The 19,271-nt window shown below is 47.2% G+C and overlaps 1 protein-coding gene across 5 annotated transcripts in view; it reads left to right on the top strand.

Moving 5' to 3' along the window:
* The window catches only part of LOC146797977 (adenosine deaminase domain-containing protein 2-like), a 427,814-nt gene that overhangs the window by 241,753 nt on the left and 166,790 nt on the right, over nucleotides 1-19,271 (top strand). For all 5 annotated transcript variants that reach the window (XM_085627831.1, XM_085627833.1, XM_085627832.1 and 2 more), the window contains one exon: nucleotides 18,865-19,099. In XM_085627831.1, the coding sequence (XP_085483957.1) occupies nucleotides 18,865-19,099 (235 nt within the window). The remainder of the gene's footprint in view (nucleotides 1-18,864; nucleotides 19,100-19,271) is intronic.

Here is a 19,271-nt window from a genome sequence, read left to right as displayed (position 1 = left end):
TGCAGATATGTTGAGGCCTGACCGTCATTAGCAGGGTTTGGAACACAGCAGTCCTGTCCGGAGCGAAAGGTGGTACTCCCCTGTCCAGTTCCCAGCATCCTGCCACCCACTGTGTGAACCTCTGCAGTTGTCCTGCTAAGTAGTAGGCCTCCATGTCAGGCAACGCCATACCTCCCCCCAATCTAGGCCGTTTTAACGTATTAAGGGCTACCCGTCTGCGTCCACCTCAGTCTCTCCTCCTGTACAGCCACCTCCTCCTTTGCCTCGAGCAGTTCCTGACGGAGGTCAGGATTGGCCGGCTGTCTGCGTTCCACCTCCATCAAAGCTTGATCTGCCTGTTCTTCGTCAGTCAGTAGTGTACGTCGTACCCCTATGGATAATGCCAAGCAGCGCCCCCTAATCACTGCCTTAAAGGCCTCCCATTCAGTCACCCTGGAGTCTGTGGAGTGTGCATTGTCCGTAAAGTATGTCCACTTTGTGGCCGGTGTGTTGGAAGGAGACTCCTGCCCTGATCCAGATCATGACCCCTCTGGCAAATGCGAGTACGTGGTATAGTATGCCTGGCCTCCCCCTCGAAGGCTAATGTATGCTTCTCTTGTAGCATTGCTATGTGAACCCCCTGTCTATTTAGTTGTGAAAAGATTTTGTATTGTTTGTGCATGGAGTGCATCCCCTGGACATTCCAATAGAGGAGATTATATTCGGTCTGAGTGGGCATTGCAAATCAGCCTTTCTACCTCCGTCTGGCCTCCCCTGCCCCTCCTGGCACCCGGCACCCAATTTCGTAGGATGACAGCCTCCGTGCAATGACCTGTGACCCCGCGTAGAGATAGACAGCAGTGCGCCCAACTGAAAACAATATAAACATCCCAACTCCCCCCCTCCCCAGGACAAGTGAGAATGTCTCCCCCATCCAAACGTTGCACTCTCGTGCCTTAACAGTCAGAATCCGAATGTGGTGACTAGGCCAGTGTCTGCCTGTAGGACAGCCGACCTCTCCGCCCCCTCGGTCCCCCCAGTGTATAGGTCTAATACACTGGGGGGACCGAGGTATAGGGACCCCTCTTGACATTGTGTAAGGCGCCGTTGCCCCCCTCCCCACAATATAGTCCTGGCTGTAATTGCATGCTCTATCTGCATCACATCAGGTTGTGTTATGTGCGGTAGGACTTGATTGGCATCTCCCACCGTACTCGAGCTGGTCTCAGAGTCCGAGTCGCTCTGTTCCTCTCCGGAATGCAAGGGAGCATCCCGGGTGCTTGTTGTGCTCAGTGAGGCCACCTCTGCGATCACACTTGCTCTGTCCCGGTGCGTCTCCTCCATCGTCGGGTGGCTCTTTGAGGTCGTCCCTCTGTCAGGAGAGCGTGTAGGTTCCTTTTCAGCTGGGTTTTTGTCTTCCAGTCTCGGGGAATCTTGCTCCTCGATCCAGTCCCAAACATCCTGGGGTGTAGTGAAGAACGTGGTTCCCCTGATCGCACTATACAGAGTCTGGCTGGGAATACCATAGAGTAGGATGCCCCCATTTGGCGCAGTTTCCTTTTGACCGTGACAAAGGACGCTCGCTGTTGTTGCACCTCCCGGGAAAAATCAGGGAAAATCCAGGCAACGCTGTTGTCCACTTTGAGTTGTCCTTTGAGGCGCGCCTGGCTCTGCACATGGTCTCTGTCTTTATAGAAGAGGAGGCGGGCCACCACCGGCTGCGGTGGTCTGCCAGGCAGGGGTGCTCGAGCTGGGACTCTGTGTGCCCGTTCTATTGCAAAGAACGTAGCCATGCCCTCTTCCGCCACTGCGGTGTGCAGCCAGTGTTCAAGGTATGCCACCATATTGTTCCCTTCAACTTTTTCAGGCAGGCCCGTGACCCTAATGTTTTTTCGGCGGGCCTGTTTTCCGCGCCCTCTGCATGCTGTTCGAGGACCAGGACTCTTTTTTTCTATGTCCGTGACTTTGCGTGCGGTCGCAGTGACCGGTGGCCTCAGGCTTTCTGCCTCTTCTTCTACGGCTGTAACCCGGTCGGCTAGTTTTCGATGATCTGCTCGTCATAGGCCCAGGTCTTCTCGGATTGTGTCGAACTTGGTCTCCACTGCCGTCTGCGATTTTTCTATGGCCTGCAGGATGTCGTGGAGTGATAGCTCTCCTTGGGGTATCGCCCCTTCATTTCGGGCCCCCATGCGTGAGCGTGACTCCCCATTTTTGTCACTCGCTGATTCCTGGTGTTCGGTATCGCGTTTCTTGGTGATCCGACCCATGTTGCCGTGGAAGTGGGCACTCGCTGTCTCCAGTGCAGTGATCAATGGGATGGGCCTGCGGTGGGTTGGCGGTCAAATGTGCGCTCTGTACACTTCCCTTGCTGTCACTGGGTCCCAAGTTTGTTACTGCGTGCTCTGCTGCTATGTAGCAGGTAGGTGCCAGCTCTGTACCCTCGCCTCTTCGGCGCCTCCCGGCAGTGCCCTGCCAACCTGCAGGTATATCCTTCTCAATTCCTCAGGCCTGAAGTATTCTCAGGGTCATGTGGCTCGGTCCCCGCTTTCTCCTCGGGATCTACTACTGTGACCGATCACCGCCTCGTAATCTGCTGTAGTCCTCCCCCGCCACAGCTCAGCAGTCTCACCTATTTGCCGATCGTCGCTGCCGCCATTTTGGGATCCGGGTCGCGTAGTCGTTGCCACCCAATAGGGTCTATGGTGTCTCCCTGTTGCCTTCAGCCTAGTGAAGCTCTTGGCTCCGTTATGGTACTGCAACTGGAGGCCCACTCTTTATTGTTAGTTGCGGTTTATCACTTTTAAGGGGCCCCTTGCTCTCAGTGTGTGTTCCTTATATCCGGCTGCAGCTGCGTCCCTCGTAGGTGGGCTCCGCTCTATGGGAAGGTATTGGCCAGGACCTGGCCACTCTCCGCACCCCTCTACGCTGTTCTGGTCCCTGCCTGGGGCTGGGCAGTGTGCGCTGCTTTCAGTGAGCGCCCAGTGCTTGTTACTTGTTGCTGGGGCTCAGACGGGCCCTCCCCCTGTTGGTCGCGGGGTATGGGATGGCCTTCTGCTGGTCCGTGCCCCACTTAGCCGCCTTGCGGGGTTCTATCCCCCGATGTCTAGGGCTCCCTGGAGGACCCGGCGCGTTCCGCTCTGTGCTCAGGGCTTCAGTTGTTCGTGCTCCCACCATCCCTGTCTTAAGGCCGTTGCCCTGCCGTATTTCTCCTTACTGCCGTGTCTGGTGCTGTTCCTGCCCCCGCCCGCTGGGCTCACTTTCGTCTGTCCGCTTCGAGGGTTTAGTAGGTGTCAGGCACATCTGCCGTGTGTTCGGTTGGGCTCTCACCCGCTCCCAGCGCCAGTCCGCCTCCACTGTGCCACGGTCCTCCTCACCTCACCGGTCCCCGGGCATCCCCGTGCGTCCAGCCACAGGGCCCACTGGCAGGACCACTACTTCGCCTGGTGTGTACTCATGGCGGTCGTCGACGGTGGTTGTGCAGGTCTATCCCTGTTGCAGCTCCGTTAAGTCTGTAAATCGGGCCGCGGACGCCATTTTGTATATCCTTGCGGCTCCGCGGTCCGACTCTCAGGTTGCGCCTTTCCCTGGTAATGCCGGCTATGGACGATCCCCCGCATTTCCGACGTTATGGTAGTCGGTTTTGATACCTAGGGGCCCCCTGTATCGTGCAGGATGGTACTGGGAAGGGGATCACCGGCGGGAGTCTAGATTCAGGCGCCCGTCTCCATCGGTGTCAGGCCACGCCCCCGATACTACTACCACTCATTTTAATCATAATTTGAACCCTTTTTTAATGGTAGTCTGATTTTAAATCATTATTTTGGAAAAGCCACTTTTAGAAAGTTGGTATTTTCCCTGCCTAAAGTTTCTGGGGCTTTCTGTGAGCGGCCAACTGCGCTTGGACTGTTGGCTCGACCATGGGGAAATGTGTTTTTGGGTCAGACAGTGGACAAAGGGCCTGGGTGTGGAGAGATGAGGGTCTTCCTGACAGGATGGCTTGAGAGGAGACTCTGCCCCTATTGCTCTTCAAAGGGTAGCCTGTGGTCTGACTCCAACCATTCCTGACTTCAGAAGAAGCCTACCCTGTCACTGGCAAATGCAGCTCACCCCTGGGTCTGCCTGGCATCTGTTGCACTAGCCAGTCTAGAACCTGACCCAGGGGAAAAGGAAGAACTGACCAACAAAAGATTCAGTAAGATAAGGGGGTGTCCCTCACCAACAGGCTGGCACTGGGCAAAAAAATGGCATCCCCAGAACTTGAAATCAGAACACTCCTAGACCAAAGAGGATTCAGGACTGCCATATTGAATGGAGAAGGAAGACTGGATCTGCATGCCTTGAACGCAGGACTCCGAAGAGACTCCAAGGTTCATTTGCCTGACCTCATCTCTGAGCTATAGATAAACAACACGCTTCCAGAGACTTTTCTTGCTTTCCAGCTGATTAGACCCAACTGGACCTTACCTGGTCTCCCTCTGCTGGCCTTTCTCAGAGCGAGTCCTGAACTTTTGACTTTGTTCCCGGTTCGGCACATCCAAATACCCTCAGTTGGCACTTTACGCCTTTTGGTGCTATTTTTAATCTAAAGCTTTAAAAAAATCATAGCTCCGGTTATTTAAATTATTTTTTGTTTTATTTATTAAAATGTATTCTATTTTCATAATCTAGTTTGGGATCATTCTTATGTTGTGTTTCTTACTGTTTGATTACCGCATACATACTTTACAAGTTGAGCCTGACCGCTTTTGTGTCAAGCAGTGCAGGGCACAGGTTTATTTAGTGACTTTTGTGGTTCACCCTGACAAGGACTGCGATTATTTGATGTCGGTTCTCACCATCTTCAGCCTATTATCAAATTTCTTACGCTGTGGAAGCAACTAGATTTCAGGACAATGACGATATTGCATTCAGATAACCATGGAAATGAAGCACCCCATGACTTGATGGCTAACCAAAGAAAATGTGTGGGGCAGTGGCTTAACATGCACCCAGAATTGCAAGGCTAGGGAGTGTATATAAAAACAAATTGCCCCGCAAGCGGCTTCTGGATTCCTCAAGAAAGTATACTCTTACTGTAGCATATTGGAATGAAGGGCAATGAGGCTGGCAATGACGCCTTGATGCTTCTAATGTCACACCAGGAGTTCTTGATGGGAATGGGCCACATGACCACTCTATACGAAAATAATTAGGAGCGAAATTTAAAATAGATATTTCAGGAAGCAAAACTGATTTGGCACTGGGTTTGTCACAAGATCATGTTTGATAGAGAGGCATGTGCCAGGTATATGAAACACAATGGCCGAGCCGAGGACCGGATCCTAAATAGGTTGAGATGCTGGGTGAATGTTCAAATTGAAGACCACCCACATTATCACTCCGGTCCTGTGTGAAGCGGTCAAAATTCCCCAAATTGGATGGAGTCTGGCAGATGACACACACTTACATATTACACACCCTGAGGAGCAGCTACTCTGCCCTCGTATCACTGAGAGGATAGGGACCTCCCATCCTTTAAGTTCCATCACATAGGGGGTCACCAATTGCCCTGAAGAAAGTCCAGGACCTTTATGGCCACAAAGGACTGAAACATGTCGGCACCAGGGTCTTAGGACCATAATACTCCAACAAGACCCGTTTTTTTGATATTTTTTAATTACCCAGACAGACCCAAGAATAAAGGGAAACCAGGGATCTGCCTGAGGTATTTTATTATTAAACCCCCTGGTCTTTTGTCTATCTCAATCAATCAAAAAACGTTATTTCGGCCATTGCGGCCACAAAAGCACAAAATATACACAATTGCAATTAAACATTATATAGTTAAAATATAGGAAAATATCATTAACCATCCCAACATTGAAGAATAGTCAATCAGATATGAATTCATATAAAGTATGTTAAAAAAAGAAGTGTTTAAAAAAGAAAGAAAATAAGAGCCACAAGTCAATAATTTACATATTTCCATTAAGATAATACATAAAGTTCAGAGTTTTAAAAGGATGCATATCCAACAAAAGAAATAATTCAAAAACGTTATGATTCATATTTGGTTCTGCACTGGCATTTTCATAATATTCCGTCGCCTAGAACACAGCAAAGAGGAATTTAGAGATTGCTACAGTGATAACAGGTTGAGTATCATATTTCATTATCCTATAGGCTTCACTATGGTTACTTATGCCTAGGTTTTTACAAAGTTGTATAATCCATTTCTTTCTAGGCCTAACATAGGCTGGACAGAAAAAAATAACATGGACTTCAGTTTCTTCCATCACTAAACAGGCTGGACATGGCTGCTTCGTGGCGCCTACCCACTTGTTGGTAAATGTATTCAGCGGGAGTGTACCATGCCGAAACTGGATGTAGAGTTTTTTTGCCATTAAGGGTTGGATCCAGTCCAGTGCCGGCTCTAAATTGTATTGGGATTTGACTTCCACAAACTTAGTTGTTAAAGTGGTGGAATCTGCCGTCTGGAGGATTCGAAGCAATTGATGTTTTTCAAGGCATACAATAAAGGTTTTTTTTTTTACGTTACCGGGCATGACACATCTGGTGTTGACCATAAATCATCTCTGCCTATTGCTTGTAGGGAATTTCTAACAAAGGACAACCAGGGAATATTTCCTGCTCCCAATGTTGAAATAACCGATTTCAATTCCTTCTTATAGCAGTCTAACTCTGGAGTGCTTCACAGTCGTCTCCAGTATAAGACTGTACGGGCAGCAACCAGATCGGCAATCGGGACTATACCTAGGTCCAACCTTAGTGGGATGAGTGGAGTACTTTTAGGGAGTGCCAAGAGTTGTCTCAAAGTTATTCTCAGTGAGCGTTAAAATTTTAGATTAACAGTGGCCCCAAAGTTCCGCTCCATAGACAACTGCCCCCCTTGCTTGGACCTTGTATACTTCTACCGGGGGTCCAATAACCTTGGCTGCACATTTCCTATAGACTCTCTATTCCCCCAGCCATCTGGATCAATTTCAAGTTTACTTTATGAATTTGCGGGCCCCACTCCATCCTTACACAGCAACCCCACACATTTTCCTACTCCCTGCTGACGAGAGGCAACTACCTCGAAACACGTGTCCAGGGATGGCACACGCCACGCATACTTGCATTCACACTCGAGCATAGGTGTATCCGCCGACGCTGACCTTCAGGGACCATTTTCATTGGGGGAACACGACTGGTAGGTGTAGCAGTGTGCGACCAATCTGGTTTAACTTTATATTCAGGCTCCCTTGAGCCGGTGGAGTCGACGGACTCATGGTTACGCACCTGCGCGCTACGAGAGGTACTAGACCTGATAACGATTTTAGCAGCTTACACAGCAACCCCACACATTTTCCTACTCCCTGCTGACGAGAGGCAACTACCTCGAAACACGTGTCCAGGGATGGCACACGCCACGCATACTTGCATTCACACTCGAGCATAGGTGTATCCGCCGACGCTGACCTTCAGGGACCATTTTCATTGGGGGAACACGACTGGTAGGTGTAGCAGTGTGCGACCAATCTGGTTTAACTTTATATTCAGGCTCCCTTGAGCCGGTGGAGTCGACGGACTCATGGTTACGCACCTGCGCGCTACGAGAGGTACTAGACCTGATAACGATTTTAGCAGCTTACACAGCAACCCCACACATTTTCCTACTCCCTGCTGACGAGAGGCAACTACCTCGAAACACGTGTCCAGGGATGGCACACGCCACGCATACTTGCATTCACACTCGAGCATAGGTGTATCCGCCGACGCTGACCTTCAGGGACCATTTTCATTGGGGGAACACGACTGGTAGGTGTAGCAGTGTGCGACCAATCTGGTTTAACTTTATATTCAGGCTCCCTTGAGCCGGTGGAGTCGACGGACTCATGGTTACGCACCTGCGCGCTACGAGAGGTACTAGACCTGATAACGATTTTAGCAGCTTACACAGCAACCCCACACATTTTCCTACTCCCTGCTGACGAGAGGCAACTACCTCGAAACACGTGTCCAGGGATGGCACACGCCACGCATACTTGCATTCACACTCGAGCATAGGTGTATCCGCCGACGCTGACCTTCAGGGACCATTTTCATTGGGGGAACACGACTGGTAGGTGTAGCAGTGTGCGACCAATCTGGTTTAATCCTGTCATTTAATGTAAGACCCAGGTAATCAAAGATGGGTAAACGTTCGAGAAACATGTGGTCCATTTTAGGGTGAGGGCGATTGGTTGTGTCCGCGTGGAATACCATATACTTGGTTTTCTGTATGTTAATCACCAAGTTCCTCTTCTTACAGAAGAGGCTGAATCCCTTTAAGGCACGTTGCATTCCCATTGGTGTTTTAGACAGGAGCAACGTGTCATCCCCGAACATTAGGGCGGGAATTTTACGATTAGCCAACCTTGGAGAGTCAATGTCTTTGACTGCCAGAAGTTCCTTAATGAGGCCATTTAGGAAAAGGGAAACAAGGGTTGGCGCCAAGACGCTCCCCTGTCTCACTCCCTTCTCGACCGGAAAGGGATCAGTTAACTCTCCATTTTTGCCAAATCTTACTCTGGCAAATGTATCAAGATGTAAAAGTTTCAGAAGATGGCACAAATAGTCTGGGACTCCCATATCGGTTAGCAAGTTCCACAACTGCTGCCGATCAACCATATCAAATGCAGATTTTAAATCTACAAAAGTGAGATGAAGACTTCCTCCTCCCAGAGTTACGGTTTTCCAATGGATCAGCTGTAATCTAAACAGCTGATCCATTGTCGAGGTCTTGGGTATAAAGCCTGCCTGCAGTGGGGTTAAAATATTAGTCTTCTATCCACTCTTGCAGTCTGCTCAGCAAAATGCGGGCAAAGATTTTCTGGGCCACGTCAATAAGGCTGATCGGCCTATAATTCGCTGGATCAGTTGGAGAGCCCTTTTTATGGATCGGGATGATCTCTGCTCCAACCCATGTGGAAGGGAGAGCCATGCCTCTGAAAATAGCATTAAAAAGAATATGGAGATACGGAGCCCACACTATCTGTTCATTCCTAAACGGGTCCCCTGGTATCCTATCCAGGCCTGGTGCTTTATTTGGCAGAACCTTCCCCAGTGCCTGTTGAACCTCTTCCAGCGTGCATAGTGGGGGTTCGCCAGTTATCTCATAAGAGAGATCACTGTCCAGGGGGCTTGTTTCTAGTAGAGGTTGGCGAGAGTATAGAGTTTCAAAATATACTCGCCAAGTCTCCTGTCCAAGGTTTGACTGTACTGCGGGGGAACCCTCCGCTGTCCCTGTTCTAACCAGGTTCCAGAAACTCCTTGTATCTTTTTGGTCTAATGCTTTCTTTATGGCCTGCCAATTGTTGGTCTCCCATTCAATTTTTGTATCTAATAGAGTTTTTTTTAGGAAAGCCCTCGCTTCCCATATGGCCACCCTTTCTCCTTCCCTAAGTTTTATCAACAGTGCACTCTTTGTATCCCTGCATAATTTATTATACCAGGGATTTTTCCCCCTAGTTTTCGTGCTATTACAGGTTTTAACACTATAGAAGAACCCCGCCATAGTTTCAAAGAGGTCATGGTGAATTTTCCTTAGGGAGACATGTGTTTCTAGTGCCTCGCTACTGTCAGAGACATCAAATGCCCTTTTAAAAAATGGAACGATCTGATCATACATACAAGCTAGCTCTTCCTGGAATTGAACTAGTTTTTCCCATCGGACTCGTCGGCCACCTTCAACCTTTATCAAATTAGAGGATTGGGGGTTGACATTTACCTGCATTAATTCTTCTTGAAAACCATCCAGTGTGATCACTACAGGGTTATGATCACTTTCCCCACATGATTGCACCCTAAAGTTTAGAACTGTATGCCATGTTTCCAAGCTGACCATAATATAGTCAATTATGGAATCATGGGCATTTTTCTGGAAGGTGTAATTCCCAGGGTTATCAGCTGAAAACCTGCCATTACAAGCCCTAAGTGAGTGATTAAGGGTGAGTGAAGTCAACTGGAGGACTAGCGGAGTCCATCCCCTCGTGTGATATGCATTGCATGCAGGGATAGCCCAAGCAGCATCCTCTTCATATGTGATTGGGGTTTGTAGGCCATTAGGAGGTTCGAAATGACAATTAAAATCTCCTCCAATGACCATTTGTGTTCTGTCTGAAAGTGAGGACAAGCAGGTGTCCAAGCTATCCAGTGTCTTAGAAATCTGGCCGTAACTAACCGGGCGTGAGTACACATTAATAATCGCCACCTTAGGTGAGTTCCTATGGGAGATAAGCAAACACAGGATATCCGGTGAATGAGTATCCATTCTTCCAACCATAGAGTTCAGATGAGTTCGAACCCATACACACAGTCCTCCTAATGGTCTACCCCTAGCACCCTGGCTAGCCGCCTCCCAATGGGTCGCATACCCTACTCTATGTATTGGTTCCAGGGCCCAGGTCTCCTGGAACAGGCAGATTTCATGTGCATCTATAAAATCTCCCGTCCGGTAATTCCACCTTAGATTTCAGCCCGGCAACATTCCATGATAAAATTCTTATCCCCTTCTGTGTTACTGCTTGGTTAGTGAAAGTATCCTTATCGTATAGGGTTGTTGAGATTAGACTATTCAACTTGGGATCCATACTATCAGAGGATGGGTGGCTAGCGGTCACTTCCTTATTTGTCTCAATTAGATTGAACTCTGTTGTTAAAGACAAATACTGTAGTGGTCCTGTTTCTTCTGAAACCCTTACTTCTTTAATATTTAGGAATGGGGGTTGCCTCCTCTCTGTTATTAATGAAATCAAAGGACCCCGTGAGTTAGCAGTATAGGCCGCTCCATTATTTTCATTAGATGTGTAGAAACGGCTCACCATATCTTATCCATTACCCTGTGGAAACAAACCAGAATATATGCCCTCGGGAATAAGGTATTGATTATTATAATACAGTCAATCAACCTGATCTAAGGAACTAAATCTATTGTGGAGAGGAATACCCGTCCGCATCTGTGGGTCACATTCCCTTTCCCCCCCTAAGGCTTAAGTTTCTCATTCTCTGTCCTATGAATCGCGGAGGATAAAAATACCTTAGAGGAAGGCTTTGTATACCTGATGCTGACCAAAGGTTACCCCCTTCACAAATATAATTGACCGTCCTCTTGTCTCTAAAGTTTACCAAGATGCAATCTACCTTAATATCTTTTACTCTCTGGCCAACCCATTCTACTCTACGTACAAACAGAATTTCACTGCTAATATTCGATGGAAGGGGTCTATTCTTGTTTAACCAGTGAGTGACTTTATTTTTCAATGCCAAATAAGATTCCTCTAGACCTTTGGTTGGCTCCGGGACCCCTGTTAGAACCACCACATATGGGCTAGTTGCTGGTGGTAGGTCAATTCTTACTAGAGTTGGTTCAATTCTGGGATAACTGTGTACAATATTAGGGCCTCCTTTAGCTCTAGATTCCCTAGAGACATACTCCAAATCATTACCAGCAGCATGTGTAGCTAGTCTCATACCGCTCAGTGGCTCGTTTAACTGGGCCCCAGGTGGTATGCTAGCCATATTTGGGGCTAAACCTCCCCCATCCCCTGCCACTTCTATCAGGGGTGTCTCAGGTAGTTGATGCTGGGGTCGCGCCTATATCGAATTTACATTATACTGTACAACCATCGTTACAATTCCAGAATTACAGGGAGCTGGTGCAAGTGAAAGAGGTTTTTCCTCCATTATTGACAATCTCTTAGATAATGGAGATAGAGAGTCTGTTATTAAAGCCGCCATTTTGCCCCAAAAAGCCTCATCAGGTTTAAATAAAACCTCATTTATAACATTGACATTCGAAGCATCTCGGGTTTTGGTAGCTAACTTATTCTTCAATTAAGTCCAATTTTTTTTTATTTTTAGTCTTGTCATAGTTTTTAGCCAACTTGTATACTTTTGGGTTTTCCTCCCTCTGTGGGCCTCCTTTCTGCTTCCTTTTAGTGACTGATGTCATGTCCGTCGAGTGTGCATAACTCTCTGCCACCGGAATAGACATGGACCTAGTTTTAGCACAGGCCGATGATTTGTTAGCAGCACCCCCCTTTACACTTAGGACCGGGTGTTGAGAGCATAATAAGCCTGCTTGTACTACTGCATTTTCACTGGGGTTCTGATATTGCAGGACTTCTACAGGTGAACTTTCTGTTCCTGACTCACAACATTGTTCAGGGGATTGTACAAGCATTAGGTCTCCTAGTGACGCGCGTTTTGTTTGCATTGGGTCTAATGACAACCGTCGCTCAGTTATGGCAATTTCATGGGCTAGGACTTTGGAGGCTCTGGTAATGAACTGATCCAGCATCCCTGCCACACTTCCACCCTTTGTAACCATTCTCCCCTTGCCCTCTCGCATGGCCATCTGAATGTATAACCCTTCGATGCTATGGAACTGCAATTTAAACCAGGGAGTACAGCTTCCTGTAACTAGCCTTACTTGGTATGTCCAATGTTAGAGGGGTGGCCCGGTCCTGTCCTGTCTCGATCGTGCTCAAACGGGCCCGCCCTTGGCCCGGGCTTAGCCCGGTGCGCGCTCGCGCGCGTTCCGCGAAGCGGGAGCGGCGAGGTTCTTTATCCAACCCAGGTGCGGGCGTGTCCAATGGCCTCCTGGGAGAGCGAGTCCGGTCTCAGTGGTCTCAGTGCAGGTGGGTAGGTGAACAGAGCGAACCACCCTCTGTGCGCTGCGGCTCCCGCGAAGCAGGAGCAGCGAGGTTCTTTATCCAACCCAGGTGCGGGCGTGTCCAATGGCCTCCTGGGAGAGCGAGTCCGGTCTCAATGCAGGTGGGTAGGTGAACAGAGCGAACCACCCTCTGTGCGCTGCGGCTCCCGCGAAGCAGGAGCGGCGAGGTTCTTTATCCAACCCAGGTGCGGGCGTGTCCAATGGCCTCCTGGGAGAGTGAGTCCGGTCTCAGTGCAGGTGGGTAGGTGAACAGAGCGACCCACCCTCTGTGCGCTGCGGCTCCCGCGAAGCAGCGAGGTTCTTTATCCAACCCAGGTGCGGGCGTGTCCAATGGCCTCCTGGGAGAGCGAGTCCGGTCTCAGTGCAGGTGGGTAGGTGAACAGAGCGAACCACCCTCTGTGCGCTGCGGCTCCCGCGAAGCGGGAGTGGCGAGGTTCTTTATCCAACCCAGGTGCGGGCGTGTCCAATGGCCTCCTGGGAGAGTGAGTCCGGTCTCAGTGCAGGTGGGTAGGTGAACAGAGCGAACCACCCTCTGTGCGCTGCGGCTCCCCCTGATGGAACTAAATACACCGACTCCCGCAGGATTCCAGTTTTCCTTGCAGGGATTTGAATTTATGACTTTCAGATCAATGCAGATGCCAGCGAAGACCATTAACTCACTGAGCTATCCTGCCGACCTGCACGAAATAGAACTGTATACTGGCAAATCATGGCCCGAAGCAGCACTTTTCTTGAATCCCACAATTCAGAGTGCTTCCAAAAGTCAACCCCTCCCCCCTACCACCACCACCACCTTTTCTCAGGGTTTAGCGCCTCGAGGCAGTGCTGGAGGATGCAAGTAGCGCAAACTTCAATGCCATTTCTGTCTTTAGCTCCTTCACGTTGACGAACCCTGGCAGTGTATCCTCACAAGGAGATTCTGGTTGCTGCATGCACTATTCCCATTTCGAGTTTACTAGGGAGTCTCCCATCTGGGGCCAGTTATAATATAGCAAAAAACTTGTTTCTCCGAGCAGTTACCGACCCAGGAATGCGGTGCTCTAGCGCCGCACCAACGTGCGATAAAAGAGGGTTCCCTAAGATTTCCTATCTAACACTGTGGTTGAGCCCACCCCGACTTTTAGGGGTCGGGGTGACCTGATGATGAAGAATGACACCACTAGGGTGTGTGAGGGTAATTAAAACAAAAACAAGTTTTTTCCCCACATTCATGGTTGGGTTAGGTACAACCTTTCACTAGAGTTTTCTTCCCCCCACCCCCTCCTTCTTTTGTCCCCTACCTCGGGCATAGCTAGTTCACTAGCACCACTGACCACTAGATGGTCAATTGGAGTATTTCTTGTGATTAGAAAACAGACTGCCATGAAGGGGAGCTAGACAGAAGTCAATTGGAATTGGGATTTTAAAGGTTGCGCAACCTGCCTCTAGATCGCTTTACGACACTGGCAAACTTTGAATTCCACGCTTAAATAAGCAAATGATGATTTCCCTGCACCCAAGTCTTACACTCCTTCCCATTCACCAGGCTACTAGCATCTTCATGAAACAAACAGCAGCAATCTGACAGCTGGTGTGTCTGATGAGGATTGAAACTCTGGGTCACTACACCCAACTGCCTGGACTTTGGGTCATAAAATGTGGTGGGTGGTCTACTTGACATCTGTACCTTTTTTCAGTTTGTTTTCAATGTGAGTCTCTATATGTGAATGCTTGCTGCTATGCTGACTTTGACAACTGAGGGTTCCCATTCTGCTGTCTGGGAATAATTCAAGCATGTGCATATATGGAAAAAACCAAAGCTGGAAAACTGTAGTTACAGGTCAGTAACTTGTTTTATGCCTCTCAATCCAGACGAAGTCCAGCTGCTTTCTGTGATCTAAGTCTCTTATAGAAACAAATTGTCACGGCACGACAATTATTGGCCAGTAGAGCATCATTTAAAACATGGGGACGTTTGCCTTGGGGGGAAAAGCATATTGTTGCAGTCTATGCATGCAGACTGCTGAGTTTCTCGACTCTGCAAGGGCATTTTTCTGCACGATACCTGCAGTGGATGTTGACTTTTCCTTTTGCAGACTTTTAAATGTCATACCGACCGAAACCTCAAAATGAAATGTCCGACTTTCTCGTGTGCTGAACAGATGTGCCCCTTGACACATTACAAGTTCCAAAATGGCCTCCGATCATCCAGACCACAAGGTTTTTGGCCCTCGCACAGTCCCTGGACTTTAACACAGATGAGAGGGACCACTCAAAGAATTGACGCTATTGGTTAACCCAAGCTACTAGTAGAATAAAGAATGGTGACTTGCTCTTTCAGAGAGGCAAATGGTACCTACTTGCTCTCAATCAGCAACACGCCATGTAATGGTATTGGGATGTTAGATTAGTCATGGCATGTGCTTTGCCTTTTTCCTCTTTGTATTATTTATAAACATATGGTTAGCTTATTTCATTACTTATATACGTTATGTAGTCTGATGCTCTGATATAGGTTGCCAGTGCATCAGGCGCTCAAGTGCTATATTTAGTAATGTGGGATATCAAGTACAGGATGTTTAGGCAGATGTGGAGGAGGAATTCACAAGTTTACTTTTCACACCTTACATCACAAATCACAAGGCCCGTTTTTCTCATAGCCGAGAAGTTGTATGTTACTCGGGCGCACAGGCGTTGTGACAGGAGATCGAAGCTGCAGACAGTCTTGTGAATGTCACACGCTAGCACAGTCTGTTGCTTTCTTAGCCAAGGAATGACTAAGAAAGTCAGAAAAACACTTTGCTTGCCGCAGACTGACAAACATCAAAAAATGTATGAGTCAAAGTTGTGTGTTACAAGACCATCCAGGAAACTCCTATATGTTATACCTTTAGTGAGAATATAAATCTAAGCTAGAGGCTAGGAAGGGAGGGATTCCCATACAGATTGACGCTTGAATAATTTGATAAACCCCCTCTAATGTGGGTCATTTTTTCTTGTGTTTCCATTTCTTATTTTTACTTTTCACCAGTACTTTTTATTCCATCTCTAGCATTGCTTCATATCCTCTTTACTAGAACAGGGCTTTAATATTTAATAGAGCCTTTTAAAAATATACTTAGTGTATTTCTTGTGTGTGTCCATGTGTTGGGGAAAGGGACTCCAGATCTCACTAATAAGTATAATCCTGCAGTCCCACAGGATTGATTGTTATCCAGTTTGCAATTGCTCCAGTTAAGTTGTGGGAACTGTGTGGGTTGCAGTTTGCCTGCCACTCCTGCTCGCATTGGCAAGTTGGTTCATACCTGTGCATGCCAGTGGGCTGTGAGGATCTATCTAGCCGGATTTACAAAATAACGTATCAAAATGTATAATTTATGTGAGAGAACGTTAAACATTGCATTTGTTACAAAGGCAATGTTATTTTCCGTCTGTGCATAGGAACACACATGGCTATTTGCAGACCTGCACCATTCGTGCAAGAAACAAAGCATCTCTCTCTCTCTCTCTCTCTCTCTCTCTCTCTCTCTCTCTCTCTCTCTCTCTCTCTCTCTCTCTCTCTCTCTCTCTCTCGTGCATTGTCTGTTTACTACAACCTTGGCATACACTCTCGAAGCAAGGATACAATTACAGCAAGATGGGGCACTTGATTTTACTGCTGTTCAGGTAGCTCACATATTTGACAACTGAATAGTACACATCCCTGGTTTATCTTGGTCTTCATCACTGACATTGGAATCCAGTTTGTTTTGGATTCTGGAAAAACGTTGGAGCCATCCAGGACGTTGGCTCTCAGCTGTTAGCAAGTTTTCTTCTACAACCGGAAGGATAAACCTAATATATAAAATCAAGCTGGTGAGAGATACTTTGTGTTGATCGATTTCATTCCCCTGGGTGAGCTAGGGCATTTGTATGTCTACTGCATCATTAGTTGCACTTCATTCTGCTGGCAGCAGAAAAAATTGTTGCAGATGCAAAGATGGCCAGAGTCCGATTTTTCAATGGGAAACGTCTGATTGTCCTAAAACGTATCAAACCTACTGGGAGGAAACAAGCAATCGTAACTCGAATAGACCAGCCTGCATCTCATCAAAAATAGTAAAGTTGCTACAGGAGTAAACTGTCTACACCCAAGTTAAAGCCAGTCTTCTGTCTCTCAAAAATTGTGTCCAAATGTCAGAAAAGTAATGCACCCACCCTCCCCGGTGTCTGTGGAAGGTGATACTAAATTTGAGGTACAAAGGGTGCTGATCTGAAATAGTTTCGCAGTCATGTCTATAATTTACTACATTGGTAGGGGTATGTAGGCAAACAGGTTATGGGAACCGACTCGTAATATACACTAGATACTCCTCCGATCAGAACAAAAGGTTACAGCAAAAAAATGACAACCATATTAGAGTTCCGCGCACCTGTGTTCAGAGACCACCTTCTCCCAAAGAGGTTTTGGAAAGATGTGATAAACTTTCAAGTTGGTGAAAGTGCTTGTAATACTTCCCTAATTACTGTTAGTCTTTTCTAGTGCCTAAGGCACGGGCCACACCAATCAATATCATAGTTAATTCATCCCTGGCGCTGTGTGGCGCATGACGTAGAAGTTTCTGGTGTATAAACTTTCCATATTCTGACATGTGCTTACATCTCTCATTCTCATACGTGTGCATTCAGGCTCTCATGACATCTTAGAGAAGCAGAAAACAACCTCCTTTCCATTGCTGGTAAAGTGCAGTTCTTGGGGGAAATTGTGGGGTTCTCGTTGATCTTGATAAGAGTTCATGGTGAACTTAACAGCCACGACAGTGACATCCCGATCAGAGTACAAGAGTGTTGCTTCATGTGTGGGCATGGGCCTTACAAGGCCTTAGAAAGATCAGAATAGCCCACGGTGGAGGCACCCTGGTGGCTTCAGCCTTGCCCCTTGGTTCCTATGGTGATGGTGTCTGCTCGGTCCTCTGATAACGTGGATATTGGAGCAGCAGCCAGGAAATGCATCACTAGGTCCAAGTGCAAGAGCCAGTAGTTTTGTTTGCATAGTGGTCTTGCATAAGCATACCACCTTTGCAGATTGAGAGGGGGTCTACTCACACTAAATCAAACAGCCTGTTTTTCCCCCTATTCTGTGCCCTCGCCATTACCTGATGACTAATCCAATCACAGAACTCATGGACGCGACACCATCTGATCTGCTCCCTTCCTCCTCTTTAAATGGTACAGGAGAAAACTAGAGGACTGGAGACTGCTTGCCTACTTGTTTATTGCCAGGAGTACGCTTCTTGCCATCCTTTAAATCTCAAGTTTCTGCTGCTTTTAATCTGTCCATCCCTATAACTTCCGCTAGTAGGATTTATTTGCTGTGCAAAAGGAGATTACCAAATCAATAGACAAAGCAGCATAGAGCACACCCTTGGGAATCATTCTGCCTCTGCACATATTAGATTGCAGGCCACAGTTCAATACTAGAACCATATGTTTTGAATGAAAATTGCTTAAAAAACTCGAATTAAAGATGTTGCTGCAAGTGAGGACGTTCTCTTATGAAGCCTTTTGAGTTCATTACATACTGTAGAGTGTGAATTTATGCATTATAAATGTACATATATACCTAAAAAGGGAGTGCTTAGGAAGTTCCAAAAACATTTTTTTAATTAAATTAACTCAATACAATGTCAATCCAAATTCTTATTCCAATCGTGCAACTTCTTCTTTCAGGTCCAACCAATGCACAAATATGTATTGGGAAGCCAAGCAAGTATTATTCCAAATTTGGCTTGATGAAGCGATCATTCAAACACTGAGATTCTTCTCATATATTTCATTATAATGCAGGAGCCAAGGCATGATTATTTCAAAGCAAACTTATTATTTACAAAATCCAACAGCAGCCCAGCCAATTCATTTCGTCCAGAACAGGGGCTTCATCAGGGATTAGAAAATTCTTTTGGCCTTCCTAGGCGCTCCCTTTTTACATATATTTGTTCCGTTGAATTTATGGTTTCTGAGCAGTAGAACCATTAGAAGGTTGAGCGCAATGGTATTTATATTATGGAAATAACGCCTGTGTTTCCGGGTAGGGACAATTCTGCTCTTGTTGGATGTATTAGCATTATAAATGTATTTGTTTTGTGTGCACTTTGGCCAGTGCAATCAATTTCCCTATGCCCCAAAGACCTAGATTCTGGTTTTAACAGCCTCTTTACATTTACCTGCAGGTGTCATGCAAGTCGATAGCCACAATCTGAGCAGGGTCATTAACGACCGACTGCAGCCATATGAGAACATCCGGATGTCCAGGGGTTACTTCTCCAACCATATCCATGTCTACATTGGTCCACAGGTCTCCTCTCCGCACTGTGATCCAAGCTGTCGCACAATCAGCCTCAACTGGTCCAAGAATGACAACACCCTGGAAATTGTGGATGGAGCCACTGGAAAAGTCACAGATAAGTTAGTTACGCAGCCGTGGGAGGTGTAGATGTCATTGTTGGGAGTGTCACATATGTGAATATCTAATTATAGTTACCATAAAGCTTGATAAGATTGATGTTTATATAGTACAGCTCGTGTTTAAAACGTATACCCATCTTCTGTCCGTTCCTCATCTGTTTGCAGATCTTAG

The sequence above is a fragment of the Triturus cristatus genome, chromosome 9, assembly GCF_964204655.1.
Source record: "Triturus cristatus chromosome 9, aTriCri1.1, whole genome shotgun sequence".
NCBI lineage: Eukaryota > Metazoa > Chordata > Amphibia > Caudata > Salamandridae > Triturus > Triturus cristatus.
Note: the sequence above shows the minus strand (reverse complement) of the source record. Positions and strands in the feature narration are given on the sequence as shown.